At 35.6% G+C, this 23753-nt stretch overlaps 2 protein-coding genes across 2 annotated transcripts in view; both read right to left on the bottom strand.

Moving 5' to 3' along the window:
- The window catches only part of LOC121268686 (protein LURP-one-related 10-like), a 38814-nt gene extending 18331 nt beyond the window's left edge, over nucleotides 1–20483 (bottom strand). Inside the window, exon 1 of the mRNA XM_041173025.1 lies at nucleotides 19990–20483. Coding sequence (XP_041028959.1) covers nucleotides 19990–20253 — 264 coding nt within the window. The 5' untranslated portion in view covers nucleotides 20254–20483. The remainder of the gene's footprint in view (nucleotides 1–19989) is intronic.
- On the bottom strand, nucleotides 18997–19970 carry LOC121268687 (protein LURP-one-related 15-like). Its single transcript, XM_041173026.1, has 2 exons — nucleotides 19622–19970; nucleotides 18997–19452 (listed from the first exon to the last, which is right to left on the bottom strand). Exons 1-2 carry the CDS (start codon nucleotides 19844–19846, stop codon nucleotides 19243–19245), a joined length of 435 nt encoding a protein of 144 aa, XP_041028960.1. The 5' UTR covers nucleotides 19847–19970; the 3' UTR covers nucleotides 18997–19242.
- Nucleotides 20484–23753: the final 3270 nt, after the last annotated feature.

The raw sequence follows: 23753 nt of genomic DNA, 5'->3' as shown, positions 1-23753 counted from the left end.
TGAAGGGTAGACCAATCCCTGAAGTCAGCAGTGATACTAGCGTGACTGATGAAACAAAGAGCAGATCTGTAATGAGCGATGAAGATTGGGAGGATCTGGATTTGAGAGCAGCAAGTGCGATACGTCTGTGCTTGGCCAAGAATGTTCTTGCAAATATTCATAGAATATCAACGGCAAAAGAACTCTGGGAAAAGCTCGAAGAGTTGTATCAAACAAAGGGCGTCTCAAATCGGGTGTACCTGAAGGAGCAGTTTCATACACTGCAGATGAGTGAAGGTACGGCTATTTCAGATCATTTAAGTGTTCTCAATGGCATTGTCTCTGAGCTAGAATCTATTGGAGTTAAAATGGATGATGAGGATCAAGCCATGAGGCTCATCTGGTCTCTTCCATCTTCCTATGAGCATATGAAGCCTATTTTGATACATGGGAAGGAGAAAATAATTTTTTCAGAGGTTACCAGTAAACTCTTCTCTGAAGAGAGAAGACTAGGTGGTGGAAGAAATGGTTCACCTGGAAACTTAGCATTGGTAGTAGCTGGTAATGGGAAGAAGAAGAACTTCATGAAGATGAAAGTAGTCTGCTGGGGGTGTGGACAATCTGGGCACGTCAAGAAAAATTGTCCATGAGTAGGAGCAGGTTCGGCAAGTGGCTCCAAGTCAGTAAATGGAGATATTGGTAATGAAACTAACGTTGTGTCTCTCTCCATGGAAGATGATGTCTGTTAAAAGGACATGTACATCCTCATGGCATGCCGCTAATTTCCAAAGTTGTCATTATAGAGGATGTGTTAATGTTAGTGGGTCCACAAGTTTGCACACAGGCATTGGTTTGGCATTAATGCAGAGTGTGTGGTGGAAATTTATGTTGATGGCTGATGAACTTCCAGGAAAGCCAAACGTGGAAGTTGCACCATAATTTTTCAGCAAGGTTATTTTCGACATGGGCCGAAATTGAAATGTTTGGAATTGGTTTATTCTGAATGGGTATGCTTTTATGGTGGAGCATGATAGCAGAAGCTATGAAGATCTTCATTGCAGTGGAGCGTGGCTGTGGGACCAGCCAAAGTTGCAAGGTAGAAATTGTTGGGTTTGCTCCTTTGGAGTCCCACATCGGTGGGAGAGAATTGAGGAGCAGGCCTCATGACCTATAAATAGGATGCTTGGCCTCTTAGTTAATTACACCGAGTCATAAGCTTAATTAGTAACTTGTGACTCTAAGAAAAGTCCTCTATTAGCCTTTTTTTATAAAAAGGAAATAGGTGAGAGTTAAAGTTTTACTAGTGGGAAATCTTTGTGGGTGTCATTTGGAGTGAGGAAAAAAATTATGTGATTATAATAATTTTTCACATAGTGTATTTTCTTCTCTGAGTCTGGTGGTTTTTCTCCTATTTTTGAGAGTTTCCACGTAAATTCTTGTGTTGTTATTATTTTGCTGATTTTCTTTATATTTTATCAAAAAATAGATCTGGGGGTGAATTTAATAGGTCCAAATTCCCCGCACCTTCCTGGGCTCAATATTAAAAAAAAGTTGTAATTGATGCTGTTGGCATATTATGAAAACTCACCCCAGCAGAAAATTCCCCAAAATGGTCATCACCAGGTGAAAGAAATCAGTCCCCCCGTCCCCTCCAATTCCAGATAATTTGCGTTGTTTGGGAAAAAAAAGTTGCAAAATTCTGTCTTTTGTTTAAATAATTTAATGAATGAAAATAAAAAGTAAATTTTAGCAAATATAAAAACAGAAAGTGTAATAAATATGATCATCGTAAATGAACACAACCATATGCTTCCCATTTTAATTTTCTTTTCCGTTAATCGAATAATTTCTTTAGATCAAACTAACTTGTTCCAGTAAGATCACGATTAGATAAAGCCCACAGGAACTTACTGGCCTGGAGCTAGCGGAGGAGATCAGAGATTCAGATCAATGATCATATAGGCCATAATTTGACTTGCATTAATTTCTAATTAAGATTTGGGATATAATGATAATATAAAGATTAACTATTAATGACGGATTGAAAGTAGAATTGAGGAAATAATGCTGATAATGCTATCTACTTATCTTTAAATTCGTCCACTCGTGTGGCATTTGGGGTCCGTATATTAATTATGCATATCCCATGTGGCACTTGATGCCTCGATCATTGCTCATTACACTTGATCCATCGCCATCATTATTGATAGCACATAAAGTGTGCCTTTAACCTTTTGTTTTCTCGAGTATAATGTTCTTTCCGAGTATACTAATTAAGGGATTAGTGTTTCATTGGCAATGCCCTTTTAAAAAAAAAAAAAAAAAAAATACTACACAACCTTTCCAACTTCTACACCACTTTTTTTAAAATTTTTTATTATTTTTAATTTTTTTTTGAGTTTATTCTTTTTAAAATAATTTAATTATTTTATTCATTATTCATATATTAAATATTTGATAAAAGAAAAAAATAATAAAAATTAAAAAAAAATTTCGTGTGTGAAAGTTGTATAAATATTAAGGGATTGTGTAAATTCTTTATAAAAAAAAAAATAATAACAAGACCAAAAAGGTAGAATAAAGCTTTACACTTTTCAGACCAGCTACTTTACGCGTTATCCACGGGTCAATAAGCACAGTGCCCAGTAAAACGACCTTAATTATGAACTATCACTGCATGCTTCGGAAAAAGTCACGAACTCCTGTCCAATGTTTTGAATATCGTATCGGACCGGTCAAATTACTGGAACGAAATATTTCGATACCGGTATCATTTCAGGATAGCATTTCGGGATAACATTTCGGGATAGTCGATCTATAAATAAATTATATATAAAAATATATATAAAAATTATATTCTAAAATAATAGTCCATATATAAATAAATTATATACAAATACATATATATATAAATTATAAATAGTCTAGTCTGAATTGAGGGTTAAAAAATAAGCTTGTAGTTTGAAAAAACGAAAAAAAAAAAAGAAAAAACACAGGCCGAAATATAGGCCGGTACAGGCCGAAATTGAGGTACTGGCCGGTATTTTGGCCGGTACGGAACAGGTAAAGTACCTGTACCGGTCGGACGGCCGAAACGAAAAATTTCGACCGTACCGACCGGTACAGTACGAAATTTAAAACTTTGCTCCTACCATTGCATGAGCTGCTGATGAAAGTTGCAATGGTGGGAGTTATGCATATATATACTTTATTATAATAAGTAACTATTTAATTATTATAGTAATTTTTTTTTTCCGTTAATTTTCATTCACTTTCCATTAACTTTAGTTTTTCTGTTAACGTGTAATAGTGAATAAGATGCGAAGCAATTGACCTACAACTCCAAGGGCCACACTGTGCATGCCATGCCCGAGCTGCTATTGGCCAGATTCTTATGTTATCTGTCCCTTGGTTGAGCAAGAGGGCTATTTAAATTTTGAAAGCACTTCTTTTGTAAGCACTTCTTAGGTGCTTATTATTGTAACCTTTCTATGTTTGCAAGGACGGTGGCTGGGAAAGGGATGAGGTTAGGGAGGGAAGTTGGTGATGCCATGGGGGTGGGTTGGCTGCGAAGGCACTGGGTTCCACGGGGGTGAACCTGAGAAAGCGAGAGAGACAGTGAGAGGGAGAGAGAGGCCTGCGGGGAGATAGAAAAGGACGAGGTGGGGTGGGGGTGCTGAGGCGAGGTGCGGTGGCAACAGTGCGAGGTGGTGGACGACCTGCATGGTTCTTTGCAACAGGAAGAAGAAAGGGGAGAGAGAGGCTGGGGGGGTGCGACGTAGGAGGTGGAAGATGAAATAAGATAGGGTTTTCACGCTTTGGCTAAAACGACAGTGTTTAAGAGGGTTTGGGCTCACTTGCCACGGGTTGGGCTTGTTCTCCACCCCCTTGGCCCAAAACATATCACAACACAGAAAAACCCTATCCTAACCCACTACACAAAAGGCTCAAACCTAAAAAATGATTAATAAAAATAAAATAAAATAAACAATAAAAATACTAATAAATAAATTAAAACACACTAATTTTTGGGGTCTCACATTTCGCATCATTTGTCAAATTGTCTCCAAATTTAATTTACCTCTTGAGTCCAATAAATATCACTTGTGTGTGATTCATGTCAACAAGCAAAAAATCATTGTTCTTTTACTTTATTTTTTTCTACTTGCTTTCTTTATTCAAGTGCTTTTCCTGAAACTAAGCCCGTAAGTGCCACTTTTTATTAATTTTTTTAGGATAGTAGGTCAAGCGGCATTTATAGGAAACCATAAATGGATTCTTTCAAACAGTTATACTGGGGTTGTCCATCCACCAAAGGTACATGATAAAATTTTGACTTCATGATCGAATAGAAGAGAGTTTAGTATTAATCTGGATGACATGTTTTTAATTTATGAGTGGTTGAGTTTCCTTTCTTGAGCCAGTGTTTGTGAATATATTGTAATCTAGGTGTCTTTGGAATGATGGCTGCATTTGGTAGTACCAAACTTTTTTTTAGCCTTTTGAGAGATCTTTCCTAGGGCACAAGCTTTTGATGAGTAAAAATGAGTTCAAAACTTTATTTTGTGAATATATGGTAGTTTTCTATAAAACTTGACATAACATTTCCTGTCCAACAAAGAAATATATAAACTATGGGAATACCCCTAACTCACACAAATAAATAAAAACTATTCAAAACCAGAAATGAGAAGAATATACAGCTTTACATTGCATCTCCCCCTCTTTCTTTTGAAAATAAGAAAAAAGGTTTGGAAGTCCCATCTAATATATGATTGATCAATAAATAGCATTTCAAAATTTAACTCATAATTGAATACACTTTTTATTTGTTATAAGTGACGATTATTTAATAAAAGTTATTGTGATCACAAGATTACTGAGTTATATCTTCTTTTGAAGTTAATATGGCGCATTGCATAATGCACAAAAGTGGCCAGCAATAAATTATATAAAATTAACATATTTGGAGAACAGTGCAACTAAGACTTCACAAAAGGAATATGTGATTCAACTTGATGCAGACCTTGATCAACTCAAGCAACAGCGTCACAAAAAATTGAATGTGCTCTCAATTAATCCCATTGAAGATTGAATGATCAAATCTTTTGTTCAAAAGTGAACAAAAAGATTTGAACAAATCTTTTTATTTTTTAATCTATCAAAACATGTAATTATTAAACTCACCCAACTAGACAGACACGCTTTGCACGTTGCTCCGTTCTAGTATATTTATAAAAATATATTTATGATAATTTATATGGATAAGGTAATTAGTTTGCACTGAGCGATGATGTAATGCTAGCGAATGCATGATGTGTATATATATATATATATATATATATATATATATATGATCTGTAGGATTTGTATTTGGTTGATTCTTCTGGTTATGCAAGTGATTTTGGGCTGATTAAAATTATTGTTTATAGCACAGATATTATATATTACTGGACTGTTTGTGATCATAAATCAACTCGAAAGTATATGCAGCTTCCAACTACCTAAAAAGTATTATTTTATTTTGTAACATCTCATCCCTATATATACAAGTACATTTTATTTTGTATAATTAAAAAGTCTATTAGAAAGTAAAAAAGTTGTATACAAGAATTTCTTGTTTGAACTCTAGTATTATATATACTCTATGGGCTCTAATCTTAGACTAACAAATGGTTTACCTCTAGGCATTGTAGCTTGAGATTTAACAGAGCACTCTTGCTATAATTGACTGCATCCCATGCATTTTCATGACATCTATAATATATATAAGAAAAATGATGGATGCAACCGGCCTGAGAAACTCCCGCGACATCGTGTCAGATGTGGCATTAATAAAAAACGACGTTGTTTTGGTTTTGCTTCAAACACAAGCGCAGAGGCCTCCCATCCCCACGAGACTTCGTCTATGTTCTTTATGAAATTCCCAAGTCTTCTCCATTGACGAATGCAACGCCCCCACCGTTGCCAAAGACGATGACGTATGTATTCACATCTCCTCGAAGTTTAATTCAGTGAAAGTTTGCAAAGGACTCCACTTCGAAGAAAACTATGAGCAATGGTGGTGAAGAAGGCTAAGTTTTTGGAAGTGATGAGGAGTAGTTGAAGCTCTACAACTTACCACCCACTGGAATTTGACCACATAGCTTGTTATAACTCACATTCAAGAATGGCAGATTCAGTGCCGTCATCTCCACCTGAATGCCCCCATTGATCTTGTTGTGGTTAAGATCCAACGAAGTCAAGCTCTTGGGGAACTCCACCTTGGACAGATTGAACTTGAACAAGTTCCTCGACAGGTCCAAGATTTGCATGGTCTTGTTCGAGCTGAAAACCACGGACGCATCTCCTTCGAGCATGTTACACGATTGGTCTATGACGTTGAAGTCGATGTTAGTGAACGAGGTTGGGACTGGATTGCACACTCCCCCATGGTTTCGTGGCTCGCATTTCGTATCAACCTCTTCAAAACGAAAGAGAACTCTGGTGGCAAACCCATTGTAGGGAAGCTTGTGGAGCTAAGGAGGCTCTCTTCTGGCATCTAATTTCAGTCGGAGGGAAGGCTTGTTTCAATCGAGGGAAGGCTTGTTTCAATCGGAGGGAGTGCTTATTTCAGTCAGAGGAGGGCTTGTTTTAGTTGCTAGGTTTAGTCGCTTCTCGATTGTCATTCTTTTTTTGTTAGATGCCTATGTGTCAGCCGGTTGCACGGCATTTCTGCTTGCCAGTTGTATCTAGAAAAACTGTATATATAATATTCAAAGTACTCTTCTCTCAGAAATAAATAAATAAAATATTCAAAATTGTCACTTCAAAGGTCATACAATTTAACAATAGTGTCGAAGTCACCAATAAAATGTCTGGAGGATGTTACCTATTTCTTTTTTGTTTTTTTACTTAATGAGTAAAGAAATATTTTTTTAATGATGTTGTAAATTTTTTTAAAAAATATTTAAGAATATAAAAAAATATATGAAAAAAAGGTCATTTAACCTTATCAATAACATCTTTTGTGCTTGAGGGTGTAGCAGTATGACTCACAATTTAAATATCTTAATAGTTAATCTTCTTTCAGGTATCTATAAATATATATATATATAAATACATATATATATATATATATATATATATCTCCTTATACTTAAAAGCCTAATGAACAGTAATGAAATGTACTCTTGTTTTACACTTTTCTTCTTCCACTTGTGTCCCTCTCTGCATCCTCACTGCAATATTCTTCACAAAATAACCACAAAATCACAACACAAAACCATCACACAAACTCATCACAAAATCACCACACAACAGATCCCTTGAAGAGAGAGGGCATGAGACGAGTTGGGGCTTCTACTGGAGGAAAGGAGGAAGTGGAGGGGTCGTCGGCGAAGGAGGAGGCTGGTGGTGGTGGTGTGGTAGCATGGGGGTGTCTAACGACTGTGCTACGGGGAGAAACTCATGCGTGTAGAAGGGCTACGTGGGTGGGGCTAGGGAGGAGTTACAGGCGGTGGGTTCCATGGAAGTGGTCCAAGGCGCGAAGGGAACTCGGTGGTGGTGCTTAGTGGAGCTGGGGTTGAGCCGCGGTGGCGCAAGGGTGGAGAACCCATGCATCGAGACCCATTTCGGGTAGCTCGCGTGTGGCTAGGGGAGGAGCTGCCAAGAGGTATTGACGATGGGTTTCGGTCGCCCGCGTGAGGGGAAGCTGGTGAGGTGGTCGGTTACGTCGTAGGGTGGCACACAGCGGCATTGGGCTGCTTGAGGGAGGAGATCAGGTGAGAGAGAGGGAAGACATGCGGTTGAAGGGGAAGGAGAGAGAGGGAGAAAGGGAAAGTGTGGGGAGAAGGCTAAGTTTGGATTTTAAATCTCAACCCTTCATCTTGAATTCCCAGATTTAATCTAACGGTAGAGGTTTAAACATTGATTTAAACTAACTTAAAATAAATAATTAAAATATAAATATTATATCATACACTTAAAATTAACTTTAATTTATAAAATACTAATATTTCATCATTAAATAAATGATGAAGTTTTGCTAAACATTTTTAAGAGAATAAAACTATCTAATTAATTAGAATTTTCAACATAATTTAAATTCCATGATAAATGATGAACATGAATGAACAATAATTTTGCTCTTATGTATTAGATTATTTTCAATTTTTGGAGTCACACTTTATTTTTTCTTTCAATTAGACAAATGTGGCAAACATGCTTTGCACGTTTAGCCATTGCTAGTGTGTGTGTGTGTATATATATATATATATATATATATATATATTAAGAGTTTATACTCGAACTTTAGTGATAATGCTTTGCTTTTAATTACATAGGATCAATACCTTCTCTAATAAATAAATTTTTGTCAAAAGTACTGCTATTAGCAAAATGAAAAACAAGTATATATAAACAGAAGCGAAGACTCACGAGTCATGCTGAAAACTTGACATTCAAGATTTTTATAATTTCGAAAGACCCACTAAAAGCGGAGGAATTTGACCAAGAGATGAATAAGTGACAATATCGACATGTCCTTCGGCTCTTATATTATTAAAGAGAGACGATATTTACAGTCATAAAATGTATAAGCGTTGTGTACTTCTCTTGAAAAAAGTGAGTAAATATGATATCCACATGAAAAATTTTAACTTTTTAATGGTGCACCACAATCTTTTTCAAAAGGAATGCGCATCGCTTGTATAACTTATGACTGTATTTAGCATTAGTCAAAAACAAAACCATCAACAAGTCGACTGCCTTCTCTATATGCATGTAGATTGGGCAGTATAGCAAATGAGAGAAAAAGGTGACTGGACATCTATCATGCCCTGTATTCGAGGGTGAACTTGTAACTTGAAGTTCATAAAATATAAAACCTAGATACAAAAATCTTTCAAAATCAAATGTTTGAAAAATTCTTCCAAACATAATAAACTAACCACTGTCAAAGTTTCTCTTAAATTAAACTAATCCAGTTATGCCACTTGACACTAATATCATATTTCTCTTATAACTCTGTCACGTACTACCTATTCCAACTGTTACAACCACTACATAATTAAAAATATGGTGGATAAAGGGGTGAGTCCATCGACTCAATAAGCAATGGATGTATACTAGTGGGTAAAAATGAGCTAGTTACAGAATGTAGAAACAATAAGTTGTAAAAAAATAACAGTGCTATTTTTAGAAGCATTTCATATAATATATATATATATATATATATAAAAGACCATAGCCACAAGTGTATAGAACAACATCAAAACCAGAACAAAGGCCATCTTTACACCCGTGGCAAGGTTGTCCATGTCAGCATTTAGCCAAAAAGAACATAAATCACTTCTTATCACCGAATTGATGCACTCAAAATAGAGGCGATATTTATCCCCATGCCAAGGTTGTGCATTATACAAATAGCCAAGCAGATCACAAATCACCTTGTCACCAAGCGAAAATATTTACCCTCGTGCCAAGGTTGTGCATTCATGTTTCCCTTTTATGAAATAGAGAAGTAGAGTGCAAAAATTGATTATGTCTACACTAGTCATGATAAAATGTCATATTTTCATGTCTATATACAAAGAATATTGTAGAAAATGACCGATGTTATTTTTATAACAAAATATGCAAGTTTTCACAAAGAGAAATGATAGGTGTAGTTGTAACTGAGCAAGCTCGGTACAATAACTTTGAAAAAAATGAATAAATACGAGACCCACATAAACAAAACTAATTTTTTAATAGTGAAACTCACTATTTTTCAAAGTGACTGCACGACGTTTGCGCATTTCTTAACTGTATGTAGCATTACTCTTTCACAAAATCAACCTCAATCAGTTTTAAGCAAAATCTAACATAGGAGCACTGCTTACCTGAACATTTCAACATTCTCAACATTTCCTTACAACAATTCTAAGAGAATATCAATCGCCACCGTTAAACTAAGCACGTAACTTGTGTAAATCTCTACTCAAGCACATACTCGAAGTTATAACCAAAAGTACTAAAATAACCTATATTTTCTTAAACCTTAAAATCCTCGTAATCCTAAAAATATCTCATCATCCAAACATTTGTTTTCTCAGGCTTTTATTGTAGGAAATCATCACAAATAATAAACCCTACGGTCAATACTAATTGGGCAGGCATCAAGGTTCTTTAGACCAATTGGCAACATCTTGATTTCTCACTAAGAGAACCAAGGACGATGAAATTTCCCCTCCCCATGTATCTAAAACAAGGGGGGAGAGAGAGACTAACCGAGAGGGTGAGGATCATATCAACGTAGGGGCAACTTAGAGGGGTAGAGGTCTGGGCTGCGTCTGTGTGGAATTGAGTGTGAAGCTTGGACTAAAGGCCTACGGTGGTTTTCAACGTGAGTGACTTACGGTTGGGTTTGCATTGGCGAAGTGTGCGTGGCAAGGGACTAGTTGCAAGTGGTGGGTCATCAGGGTTTTGGTGGTCTTTGTTTTGGTTCGGGGGTTGCAAACGTGAGTTGTTGAGCAGGTTGGTTGGCCACATTGGGGGATGACAATGTGAGCAGGGAAGTGGTCTCAACATCCCATATGCACCATACAACATGCTTTGTTCGATTTGTGCAAATTAGAGTGTGGCAGCCTTAGTTTCGGTTGGGGAAACAAGGGGTTATATTGAGGTTGGGTATGGTGGCTACCGACATATATGGGGTGGTTCTACGAATGTGGTGGTGAGGCATATGGTGTGAGGCTTCAAATAAGTACGGCGTTGGAAGGCTCACGGATGGCGTACATGGGCATGGGCATCACTGGTCATCCTGTTTTTGCCACTATATGTAGGAGGGATGTCCATAGATACCAAGATATTATTATAGAATAATTCTAATTATCATCTCACACTTCACACCTATTTTTTTTTTCATTTTTCCTATAAAAAGTATGTGGTGTATCGATAATAAGTAGAATAACTCAATTAATTTAATAAGATTAAATTAAATAAATAAAATTAAAATATGTAAAATATGTGGTGTGAGATGATAAATAGAATTCATCTTTATTATATATACTGGTACGACTTTGAAATTAGCTTTTTGGATTGGCTAAACCCAAAAAGCAATTTTGTAATTTTGAATAGGCTTTTTGGGTTGACTAGATCCAAAAATCTAATATATTGCATTGCTTTAAAATCATTATTAAACTTACTAGCATTTCTTGCAAGCAAGCTCCCATAATTGTTAAGCAATACAATGCAGCTTGTTGCTCAATCAGTGGAGCAGTCACTGGAGCCATCATCGGGCAAGTCAACATGGGATGATTTTGCTAATTCCTCTCCAGATATTGAGCTCTTTCCTTTCATGTATTTTGTCCTACTGTATCACCTTATTTAGGATTCTTTTTTACTTAGCATACTGTCAAAGCTTCCCTTGTATATAAAACTTCCTTATAAATATATCTTCTATAAATGGAACATGTAGAGAAGGTTGTATGCATCGATTACAACACTCTGTTTTTGCTCAATCTTCATGGTATCCAGAGCTACAGGCTAATGCCCTTTCCTATGTACCTATATACTTCCGCAAAATGTCTTCCACGTCCATCACTTTTAATCCTTCAAATATCGTACAATTGGTTTCGATACGGATGGATGGAACGAGTTATCTCAATTGGGTTTCTCAATTACTTCCGGTTTTATGGATTAATGACTTGTTGGGTTTCTTCCAGCCAACTCTGATGATAACTTTGGTGCTCGAGAAGTTACTCCAGCATTTCTTCTCTAGAAAAAGGACTAATTTGTCCTCAACTGCTTAATGCAACTCTGACTGGGAAGGTTCTGTCAATAACCTTTGGCCTTGATACCTCTCGAGTGGTCTGGCTTGCATTAGCCAACATGTATGCCTCCTAGTCCCGCTCCAGCATCAATTGCCTGAAGCGACAAAGTCTATGTCTCAAGGTGGGAAAAGATGTGGAGAATACCTTCAGGATGCAAAGTCATGGGCAGATCAACTTGCTGCAGCAAGACAGCCCATAGAGGAGGGCTATTTAATACAATATGTCATTAGTGGTTTGAATTTCTGTTTTTCATCATTTTCAGTTTCTATGGGTATTATTTTACGTGATAAATCAATGAGTTTTGAATATTTTTCATTTGAACTCCTGTTGTGTGAAATTCAAATTACAAGCCAGCGGCCTATGCACGTGCCACAGCTACACGATGAGGAGACCTTTGCTGTGATGGCTCGTAGACTTGGTGGCCAGAAGAAGCAAAACAAACCCTTTTCACCCAGGGTCTCAAATCCTCCTGGACAGAATCAAGGCCAAGGCCCTCCTCATTTTCAAGGCAATTTTAATCAGCAAAAGAAGCATCAAGTCCAAGGGAACTTTCAAGCATTCAGAAACAGTAAACCTCCAAACGATGATACTCTTAATTCCTATGCTTGTCAAATCTGCCAAAAGCAAAACCACACTACCTTAGACTGCTATCACAAGTTTGATTATAGCTACCAAGGTCGTCAGCCACCCACTCAACTTGCTGCCATGGTAGCTCACTTGAATTCTCTCCTGGAGTATAATACTTGGCTGGCTGATAGTGGGGCCAACAGGCACATCACCAATGACAATGGTGATATGGCTTCTTCAGAACCTTACAATGGCTTAGACACTATGGCCGTGGGTAATGGCAATTGTCTACAAATTTCAAACAGAGGTTCGTTTACTTTAAATACCCTCCGCTCTAAGCTTTCTCTCAATCATGTCCTACATTCTCCAGATGCCCTAACCAAATTATTATCTGTCAACTAATTTTGTGTTGATAATGATTGTTATTTTGTCCTAACTAGTTCTTATTTTGTTAAGAATCTCAAAATGGGACACACACTCCTCAAAGGGCCGAGTGAAGGAGGACTATATCCCATTCGTTTGTCTCATAGTTCCGCAAATAAAAGTCGATCTCATGTTGCCCTTGTAGGAATCAAAACTTCCATCGATGTTTGGCATGCACGGCTTGGCCATCTATCCCTACAAGTCACCAAGAGCATCATCAATTCCTTTGGTCTTCCTATTTTTGGAACAACTCTGTGCGATTTTGTTTGTTCATCTTATAGGATTGGAAAGAGTACTCAGTTGCCCTTTGTTCTCTCAGATAGGGTATTTGATTTCCCCCTTGAACTTGTCCATTTGGACGTGTGGGTGTCACCAATTGTGTCTAACGGTGTGAGTCGTTATTATGTTTCCTTCATTGATGATCATTCAAGATTCACTTGGTTGTACCCCATTGCTAATAAATTTGAAGTTTTTTTTTTCTTTTGTTCTTTTTAAACTGCTTGTTGAAAACTTGCTTTCTCGCAAAATTAAGCAAATCCAAACTGATAATGGGGGAGAGTACATGTCGGGGCAATTCAAAAATTTCTTGACTTCAAATGGAATTCATCATCGATTCACATGCCCTCATATGTCTTAACAAAACGGCATTTCTGAAAGAAAACATAGGCACATAATGGATATAGAACTGTTTATGCTGGCTCAATGTAATCTTCCTAAGACATTTTGGGTGAATGTCTTTTCTACAATAGTTTTTCATATAAATCGTTTACCCACTGTTGTGTTACAAAATAAATCTCCCTACCTTGTTCTTTTAGGAAAGACACTCGATTACACTAAAATTCGTGTGTTTGGCTGCGCTTGCTATCCCTTACTTCATCCTTATGCTCAAGATAAATTAGCCTATAAAAGTAAAGTCTTTATTTTTCTAGGTTATTCATCTTAGCATAATGGGTACAAATGCTATGATCCTATATCAAAGAAACCTTACATTTCTCGGCATGTTGTATTCGACGAACACATCTATCCTGCCCGTGAATCCTCCGTCACTTGATCTTGCAGCAGTGCTACAATTGAACAAAGTCCCTTACTCATCCTCCCCAATCTAGACCAACACAACCTACAACATCATCCATCTCGACAACTGAATTATAGGCCATAGATTCAACTGAACCATCTCATGACCTGCCTTTACAAAATGCCCTTTCAGTCTTTTCCTAACCCAAAAACTACACAATAGGCCATACCTACTGAATCTCGCATAGTCATCAGATCCCAAATAGGTTCCTCACGCCCCAAGCAATACACTGACTATCATCTATTCTATGCCTCTAAACATCCCATAAAAGGCCCTTCACACTGTGCTTGAAATTTCTGAACCATCATGCTACTCACATGCTCTTGTTCCTAGTGATTGGTGCATGACAATGCAAGAGGAGTATCAGGCCTTAATGCACAACGAAACTTGGAGTTGGTTCCACGAGCTCTGAATAGAAAGGTCATTCTAGTGCATTGGGTGTACAAGATTAAATAGACTTCATCTGGGGCCATTGAATGGTATATGGTGAGGCTAGTTGTGAAGGGGTTTCACTAGGTTTCTGGGATGGATTTTTCTAAGACATTCAGTCCACTTATTAAGCCAGCTACAGTTCGGATTGTGTTGGCACTTGCAATACACTTTGGGTGGCAAATTAAGCAACTAGATGTTTCTAATGCTTTTCTTAATGGAACTTTACAGGAGGAAATTTATGTTGAACAACCACAAGGTTTTCAAAGCTTGGATTTTTCAAACCACGTTTGTTATCTTCAGAAGGCACTTTATGGCCTTATTAAGAATGGTACATGCGCTTATCATAGAGTTTACTAGCATTGGGTTTTGTTGCCTCACAGGTGGATACATCTTTGTTCACTTATCACAAGCATGACATATGTATCTACTTCCTTATCTATATAGATGATCTGCTAGTTGCTAGAAATGATTCAAAGTTCATTGAAGCTCTAGTCACCAAACTTAAGGCAGAATTCAAAATCAAAGATTTGGGCTCCCTCGGTTATTTCTTGGGAATAGAGGCGAGTTGTGATAACACATGTTTGCATCTAAGGCAAACCAAGTATATCTTGGATATTTTGCACCGTGGTAGGATGGTAGGAGTAAAGCCTTACAGTGCCTCCTATGTATCTAGTCACAAGCTATCTGCTTTATCAGGTGAACCTCTTGACAACATTATTGAGTATTGAAAGCTTGTCGGTGGACTCCAATATTGCAGACTAACCAGGCCGGATATTGCATACACTGTGAACCAATTGTGCCAACACCTTCATGCTCCAACCTCTGCACTTTGGAATGCTGCGAAACAAGTCCTTCGGTATCTAAAGGGTTCACTCGATTACGGTCTCAATTTTACTTGAGGTGCACTTGATCTTCGTGCCTTTTGTGATTCCGATTGGACGGTGATCGAGACGATCAAAGATCAACTACGGGGTATGGTGTTTTTCTTGGTCCATGTTTAATTGCATGGTGCGCTATAAAACAATCTGCGGTGTCCCGATCAAGTATAGAAGCCGAAAACGGTGCTCTTGCGATGGTGGTGGCTAAGTTATATTGGATTAGAATGGTGCTACGTGATTTGCAGATTGTTCTTCGTAGAGTCCCTACTGTGTGGTGTGATAATGAAAGTGCACTTGCTCTTGCTGCAAATCCAGTATTCCATGCATGTAGAAAACACATCAAGGTTGATTATCATTTTATTCGAAAAAAGGTAATTGATCGGGATGTTGTTTTCAATTATACACCATTCGAAGATTAGATAGGCGAGATTTTTACAAAGGGCCTCACCTCGAACTGCTTCTAGTTTCTCAAGTCCAAGCTCATGGTTCAAGAACCACCATTCGCTTTTTTTTTTTTTTTTTTTTTTTTGGGGGGGGGGGGGGTTTAAGCAATACAACTTAGTTTGTTGCTCAGTCAATGGAGCAGTCACTGGAGCCATCATCGGGCAAGTTAGCATGGGATGATTTTGCTAATTCCTCTCTAGATACTTAGCTCTTTCCTTTTCTGTATTTTGTCCTACTGTATCACCTTATTTAGGATTCGTATATACTTAGCATACTGTCAAAGCTTTCCTTGTATATAAAACTTTCTTGTAAATATATCTTTTATAAATGGAACATGCAGAGAAGGGTGTATGCATCAATTGCAACTCTCTGTTTTTGCTCAATCTTTGAATTATATGAGAGGATGAGGGAAGATATCTATCTGTCTTATATATTAGGGGCTACAACTTTCTGTTATTATATGTTTTGAATGTTTTTACATGAATTTGGGGAGAGATACATAATAATATTTTGTGTATATACAGTTAAATACAATTGAGTCCTCAAATTTTGGCTCGATCTCTTTTAAGTTTAATTATAAATTATATATATATATATATATATATATTATGATATAAAGATAATTATAAGTTTTAATCTATTCTTTATTCAGATAATTATAAACTTAAAGAAAATTGTAGATTTTTCATTAATCTTTCATGTCATGATAGAATTAACCTGCGCTATGATGGAATGGTCGTTGCATGCATCTTCCAAATAGAATCACTATTAATATCAGTCAAAAGTACTTGTTGCATTTCCTATCACTGATATGATGAGTCATGACTACCCAGCAAAACTACAAACTGAATATGCTTTTAATTAGGGACAACATTCTACCGTACCATGCATATTCATATCGGGATATAGCCTGAGGAGGGAGGCACGCACAAAATGTAATCACGTACGTACAGATCACATGATCTCATGGAAATTTTTTGTTTCAATCATTTTTTAGAAGCTTGGGTGAGTTCAAATGATACAAGTACTGTCATTCGTTTATGTCTTTTTTTTTTTCTATTTTAAAAGTGGAACACGATGTTTCCATTTCAGTTATTATATTCCCTCTCTAAGAACTACGTGATAAAATTAGGAAAAATACTTGAGCTAGACAAAATAATTAAATCTACAAACGGACATATCTTGATCTAGTAGATTAGATTATAAAATTACTTTGTAAAATAGATCTAAAGAATCACGTGAACTTATTTAAGTTTGTAAGTTTAATTTATTTTTATATATTTAATCCTTTTGTGTTTGTGATTTAAGTAATGCCAGATACAGTCATGGTCGGGTTATACAAATTCTGCCCACTCCTTTTAAAAAAGACTGAGATTCACTATTAAAAAATTAATTTTTTCATGTGAATCTTATATTTACTCACTTCTTCAAAATGAATAATGTGTAACGCTTTCGCATTCTATGACTGTAAATATCATGATTTCTCTTGTAACATTTATAAAATATTAATTCATAAGGAAAGTTATCACTGAATGATGAGTTTTGTATGGGATCCAAATCCTTTCTTAGATATGCATCTTACTTCCTTCCGGAATTTCACGCATGGTGGTGAAATTCAAAGAGAGAGAAAAAAAAAAAAAAACATAATACCGGAATCTATTTCATGATTTATTTAGTTATCAAGCCAATGATATTAGGGAATTAATATTTGATCATAAGCTTAACTAACTCCCTTGAGTCGACACTGGCCTACATTGTTCTTCTTAGTATGTTTTGTGTTCTTTGCCATTAACACGTGTGATTCGACCATTTATATTAATTTAAGACTGCTTAACCAAGTTTTCTATAATAATCTTCCATCTTATTAATGTGATTATCATTTTTATCATTTTATTTAAATACATATATTTAAACATTAAGATATTCAATATGAGATATGTAGTGTAACGCTTCTAAGTGAAATATATATATATATATATATATATATATATATTATATCTCAAAGATATAGCGATGCAGGATCATAATTTTAAGACGTGGACTGAAGCGTCAAAGTAATGGTCATGAGCTGTCCAAAGCCCCACGTCAGGAGGTGTGGGTAGCTTCCTAGGTTTGGTTATATTTGGGCCCCACAAAGAAGGCCACACTGGAAGACAAAGTAGGCCGATTTTAATGCACCAGAGGCCCAGCGTTCTGTAGTCTGGCCCACTCATGTCCCTATTGTCGGGCTCACCTAAAGTCCAAATCTCCATCTCAGATTATGTCTTTTTCTACCCGATCTTTTCGACATACATAGGAAGAACAGTAACGACAAGTAAAAAGGATGCTGAATTTTCTTTAAATAGGAATTAAAACCTAATATTATATTAATAGGTTATGGTTGATTCTTATATTCTATCCAAATTGAACCTAATATTTTACCCAACAAGAACTCAATTTATTAGCATTAAGAGATTTTATCTAATTTCACAAATGGGTTAAAATATAATTAATACGAGATCAGTTAGACTTGACACGTCTCAAAACCAACACGATAGAACTAACAAAAATAATAAAGCTACTACTATTACACCTTTTATACAACTACATACCCAATAAGGAATTAAAATTCTTAAAAGTTTTTTTAACTTTTTTCTTTTGACTTTGAAGTGTTTTAATTTAAAAATATTGTTTTATTATGGAATAATAAAAATTAAAAAAACTCTATGTTCAATTACTTTTCATTCTACTGATATGATTGGCTGTGTCATATTTTTAACATAAAATGACTTATTTGGTCTAATCACATCATTTGAGTGCATAAAAAATACGTAAAAGTAACTGTATATAACAGAATTCATAATTGTAATTTTACCACCCCTGATTGGCCGCCCTAATTACACAACCGGATGGGAAGTGGATCATGTTCTAATATCTTTTATCCGTTCTTGTACTTTTGCGGCGATTTCTTTCTATAAAGGTCGTTGTTATAACGAATTAGCTGCAATGGTGTTTAGTAAAGTAAAATGTCGCTAATGTCCATTAATTCCAGATGTAATTATTATAAAAAGGTTGTGCAAAGATGTTCGGCCTTAGTGGAATTTTACATAAAAGTCCTACGTACTAGCTGGGCCTACCACGTTCCATTTAACAATCCTTATTAACCGAATCGATAAAGAAATTTTAATTTTTTTTTTCACATTTATTTATTTATTTTACATGAATATACCTTTTCAATTAAGAAATATAAAATTTTGATAAAAAAAACTTTTATACAAATTAAATCCATTTGCTAATCTAGTCAAATATTCCTATAGGGCTGAAAATGATGCAAAAGGGCACAACAAATTAATGGGGACGTTAAGACGCAGAGATGAGATATAAAATTCTCAAAACTTCTCATAACTTTATTTCAAAGCATCAATTAAATATCTCACTCATCTTATTTAAATTGCATAACCAAATGAGACATGTCTCTTTGAAATATATAGTCAAGCAAACGACAACAAACTCATAATCATCAGCTTATTAACTTTAATATCGACTTAGTCCAAATTGGATGCACATTCAACTAACTAGAACAAACTAGCTCATTTATTTATGTAAACACTCTGTCTATCCATCATTATTACTCAGCTAATGTTCTATTTAAACACACTTGCATTAATATTTATTTTCCTGGTACATTAACTGACGTCGGTAGTCCAGCCATGCTCATGCCTGAATTGAAGAACAGTCCATCCGTGTCGGTTATGTGGTTCATGTCGTCTAGAATCACAATAAGCGCGACTATGAATGCATAATCAACGTTAGGATGAACAGTTAACGAGTACTTGTCTTTTCCGATCAGAACACTTCGAACGGTGGTCTTCTTACACATCTGCGTTTTAATTCCCACGATAATCAATTCAATTAGTTTCTAATTATATTATAGGTTCTTAAACTTTCAAGATCTAATTAATTTTACGAAATTAAGAACCAAGTAATAGGACTTCTTTTCTCTAATATAAACATCATCGAAAACAAGCTATAACCGAAAACCAGCTTACCTGGGCAACTATATTGGTACGATCTCCGGTATAAACGACACAAGATTTTTCAGCCCAACTCCCCTCAACCATGAAGTCGCATACCTCTTCGTTTGTGTTATTTGCCATGAACACATGTAACTTTGCCCTTCGTTGAATCGTTGAAGATCGCTTAACAGTAAAAATCAAATCACTGGGCTGTTTGCTTTCGCCCCTATACACATTCCATCTGTGATGTACACTCATTCTCTACGCAAACAAACATCATCGTCAATCGCAATTTCCAAAGAATATAAGAAAATTTATAACAAAACCAAGACTTGGGGAAAAGATGTTACATATGTTTATGATGAAGAGTAATGCATATATTATCAGCCAAATTAATTAACCTTCTCTCGAAGCGTGACAATAGGATTTCCAGCAGCGTCAAGCAGAACACGATCATCATGAAGGGTCATTAATTTTCCTTTCACATTAAAAATGACGTTGTCGTTGGTGTCTGTGACAACAAAGTTACCACCGGATATGGTCATGACTTTTCTGACAACCGCAAGATCAACGGTATGAGGTGCACAGTACTGAGTGCAGATGACGGGAAGAGGGTTGGCAAACTGTGCGGCAGTTGGAGCTGGAGCTGGAATTGGCTGAGCCATGATGATGATGATGATGATGGGATCGGGACGGAGTGCTGGATCAGAAGAAGACTTGCTTATGTTGCTTGGGGCTTTGGTGATGTGGGGAGTGTTTTGTGAGCGGCTTTCCCGTTAAATTGCGAGGAAGAGCGCCCGTGAAGCAGAACGCCTTCATGGACATGTATATATAGGACTTTAATGCCAAAAAAATCCAAAGAATGATAGCTATCATGATGCCGTGTTGTCCAATTCTTGCTTTCACCACATGTGGTTTTACCAGATCAGTAATATTTATCATGCATGTCTATCTGTTCTCTCTCTCTCTCTCTAATTAAAAAGTAATATATTACAAAGTAAAAAAGTTCTATACAAGAATTTCTTTAGTTGTCATAGAAGGTGACGCCAATCGGTACTCTCATCCATAGATTCTAAGGATTCTACTCTTTTCTGATCTATCTTTCCGATTGACGCAGACATTCGTCATATTTCCAGAAGTCATCAAAGATGGAGTTTTATCAAAATCTGTGGATCTCAAAATTGATGTGCGTATTCTGTAGCGCAATAGGCAGCTACCAACCTCATATTTGGAAACTTACCCTTGTTTCTTGTATCTTGATAGTGGAAAGAGACCACCTTAAAAGGTTGTATTTATCCTTCATATATACGTACTATGCTTGCTTAGTGGGAAAAAAAAAAAGAAGACACTGTCAATTTTAAGTAAAATGGATTGAAACGTAGTCTCTCATAAATGCTTAATTATTATCTCCATACATTTAATTTGCCGCTTGACTTATATTTCTTGATCGGACTTTTGGAATATAAAAGTAACTTTTCTACAGTAACTATAATATAGTTTACTCCATGCATGCCGTAGTCTAAGAAACCTGTCGTCTCTTTGAAGTATTTAGCTTACTCAAGCAAACGACAACAAACTCATCATCAGCTTATTAATATTGACTTAGTCCAAGCTGGATGCACATCAACTAACTAGTACTGACTAGCTCATTTATTTAAACACACTTGCATTAATATAATGTATATTTAAACACACTTGCATTCATATAATAATGTATATTTAAACACACTTGCATTAATATAATGTATATTTAAACACACTTGCATCATATAATAATGTATATTTAAACACACTTGCATTAATATAATGTATATTTAAACACACTTGCATTCATATAATAATGTATATTTAAACACACTTGCATTCATATAATAATGTATATTTAAACACACTTGCATTAATATTTACTTTGCTACATTAGCTGTACATCGGTAGTCCAGCCATGGTCAATATGCCAGAATTGATAAGTAGTTCACCCATCTGGCTTATGTAGTTCATGTCGTCTAGAATCACAATAAGCGCGACTATGAATGCATTATCAACGTTAGGATGAACAGTTACCGACTAATTGTCTTTTTCGATCGGAACACTTTGAACGGTGATCTTCTTGGGATTTGAAAAATATGTATTGAGATTTGAAAAAGTTGAATTGTTTATTATATTTTATATGAAGATTTGAAAAATGTGTAATCATAAAATGAAATAAGATAAAAATTTTATGTTTTGTCTTGTGCCCCAAACCTGCCAAGATATGATAATCAATTCAATTAGTTTCTAATTATATTCTTTCTTAAACTTTCAAGATCTAATTAATTTATGAAATTTGAAGATCGAACTTTAGTGGTATTGCTTCGCTTTTAATTACATATACAGGAATACGTTCTCTAATAAATAAAATTTGGAAATCAAAGTATATATGAACAGAAGCGAAGAATACTCATGAGTGCCGAAAACTTGGAATTCAAGATTTCCTAATCTCGAAAGACCCACTACATGTGTAGGAATTTGACCATGCAAGAGATGCATAAGTGGTCCTTCGGCTATTATATTACTAAAGAGGGATAATATTTGTAGTCATGAAGTATATACGCGTTTTGCACTTATCTTTAAAAAATAAAAAAAATAAGTAAATATAATATCTACAAAATCACCACCGAATATGCATGGTACTCGAGACTTTTTTGACAACCGAAAGATTAATGGGCTGAGTTGCACAGTACTGAGTGTCGATGATGGGAAGAGGGCTTTCAAGCAGTGCGGCGGTTGGAGCTGGAGCTGGAATTGGCTTGAGCCATGATGATGAGAATGGGGACAGATCACTCGAGAAGAAGAGTCGCTCTGATCAGCTGATGTGGCCGGGCCATACGTACGTATGTACACTTTCCTTTTAGATTCCATGGGACCGAACTCGTCAAATAGAATGCCTATATAGCTTGTACATGTATAGGACATAGATGCCAAAAAGTCCAAAGCATGATCGGATAGCTATTATGTATGATGCCGTTTTTCGCCTTGGAGTCTGCAGCACGTGGTTTTTTAATTAAGAGAATAGTTGAAAATATGCTAATTTGGAATCATGGAGATCTAATTGGCATTAAATATTTGGATTATGCTTATCGGAAGTTGATCATGATATTTATATTATAATATTTTTTAAGATAATTAAATAAGAGTATAATAACAAGAAAGAAAATGCTAGTATGCCGATGAGTTTGCTTCATCATTTTGATCGTTCATATATTTAATTTTTTTTTACTTAATAATTAAGAAAATAATATTTAGTCATGTATTGGTGTATTTTTTATTTTTAAAAAATATGAAAAGTAAAAGAAAAATAAAATTATTATGTGCAATTTGTACTAGTGGGTAAACAATGATCGGTTTTTTTAGCAAGGTACGGAATGTATCGTCAAATATTTAATATGATTCTACAAGATCTAGTTCGTTCAAGTAACGGATTCTAGCTAATTGAAAGGATGTTCTGATCAATCCAAAGATCATTCCGATTCCATTAGCAATGAGGATTCGGAATATCACACATTGATCAATTAACGAGAGATTCAACAATAGCCTCGTTTGCATTCAAAACTCACCTTAACTTATCTCATCTCATTATTACAACTTTCCTAAATTTTCACACAAAATATAATAAACAATTCAACTTTTTCAAATTCCCACACAAAATATATAAATAATTCAACTTTTATTTTACTATTCACAAACCATCTCAATCCAAACCACCCTAACTTTTTTTTTATATTTATAGGTAAAGTAAACAGACCAAATGAGCACTCTAATAAGAAAAACATATACAATAACACAACGCCGTATATGTTATAATGACAACTTACATGATTAATACTATAATAATTACGAAAACGCAAGCCAAGAGATTTAATTAATTATGACCAAGTGACACTTAGATGATGTAATTCCAAGTTATATTTATCATATTGAGATGATGTAATTCCTTTTATGAGCAAGTAATACATCTCCTTTAAAAACAATTTAATGACCAAGTGACCAATTATATATTGATCAGTCTGAACCGGTCGTGAAATGTTTTGACACCAATGTTCGAACATTAGTAATTAACATTTGAACGTTAAATATTTTGCGCCAACGTTCGACCGTTTATTAATAACGTTCGAACGTTGATTGTAAA

Source organism: Juglans microcarpa x Juglans regia, chromosome 5S (assembly GCF_004785595.1).
Source record: "Juglans microcarpa x Juglans regia isolate MS1-56 chromosome 5S, Jm3101_v1.0, whole genome shotgun sequence".
Classification (NCBI taxonomy): domain Eukaryota; kingdom Viridiplantae; phylum Streptophyta; class Magnoliopsida; order Fagales; family Juglandaceae; genus Juglans; species Juglans microcarpa x Juglans regia.
Note: the sequence above shows the minus strand (reverse complement) of the source record. Positions and strands in the feature narration are given on the sequence as shown.

What these genes read in the sequence shown, in the direction of transcription:
- LOC121268687 (XM_041173026.1), bottom strand. Translation starts at nt 19,846, where the DNA reads ATGAGTGTACATCACAGATGGAATGTGTATAGGGGCGAAAGCAAACAG. An exon ending in GTACCAATATAGTTGCCCAG is followed by an intron (nt 19,453 to 19,621) that starts GTAAGCTGGTTT and finishes ATTAAAACGCAG; the next exon opens with ATGTGTAAGAAGACCACCGT.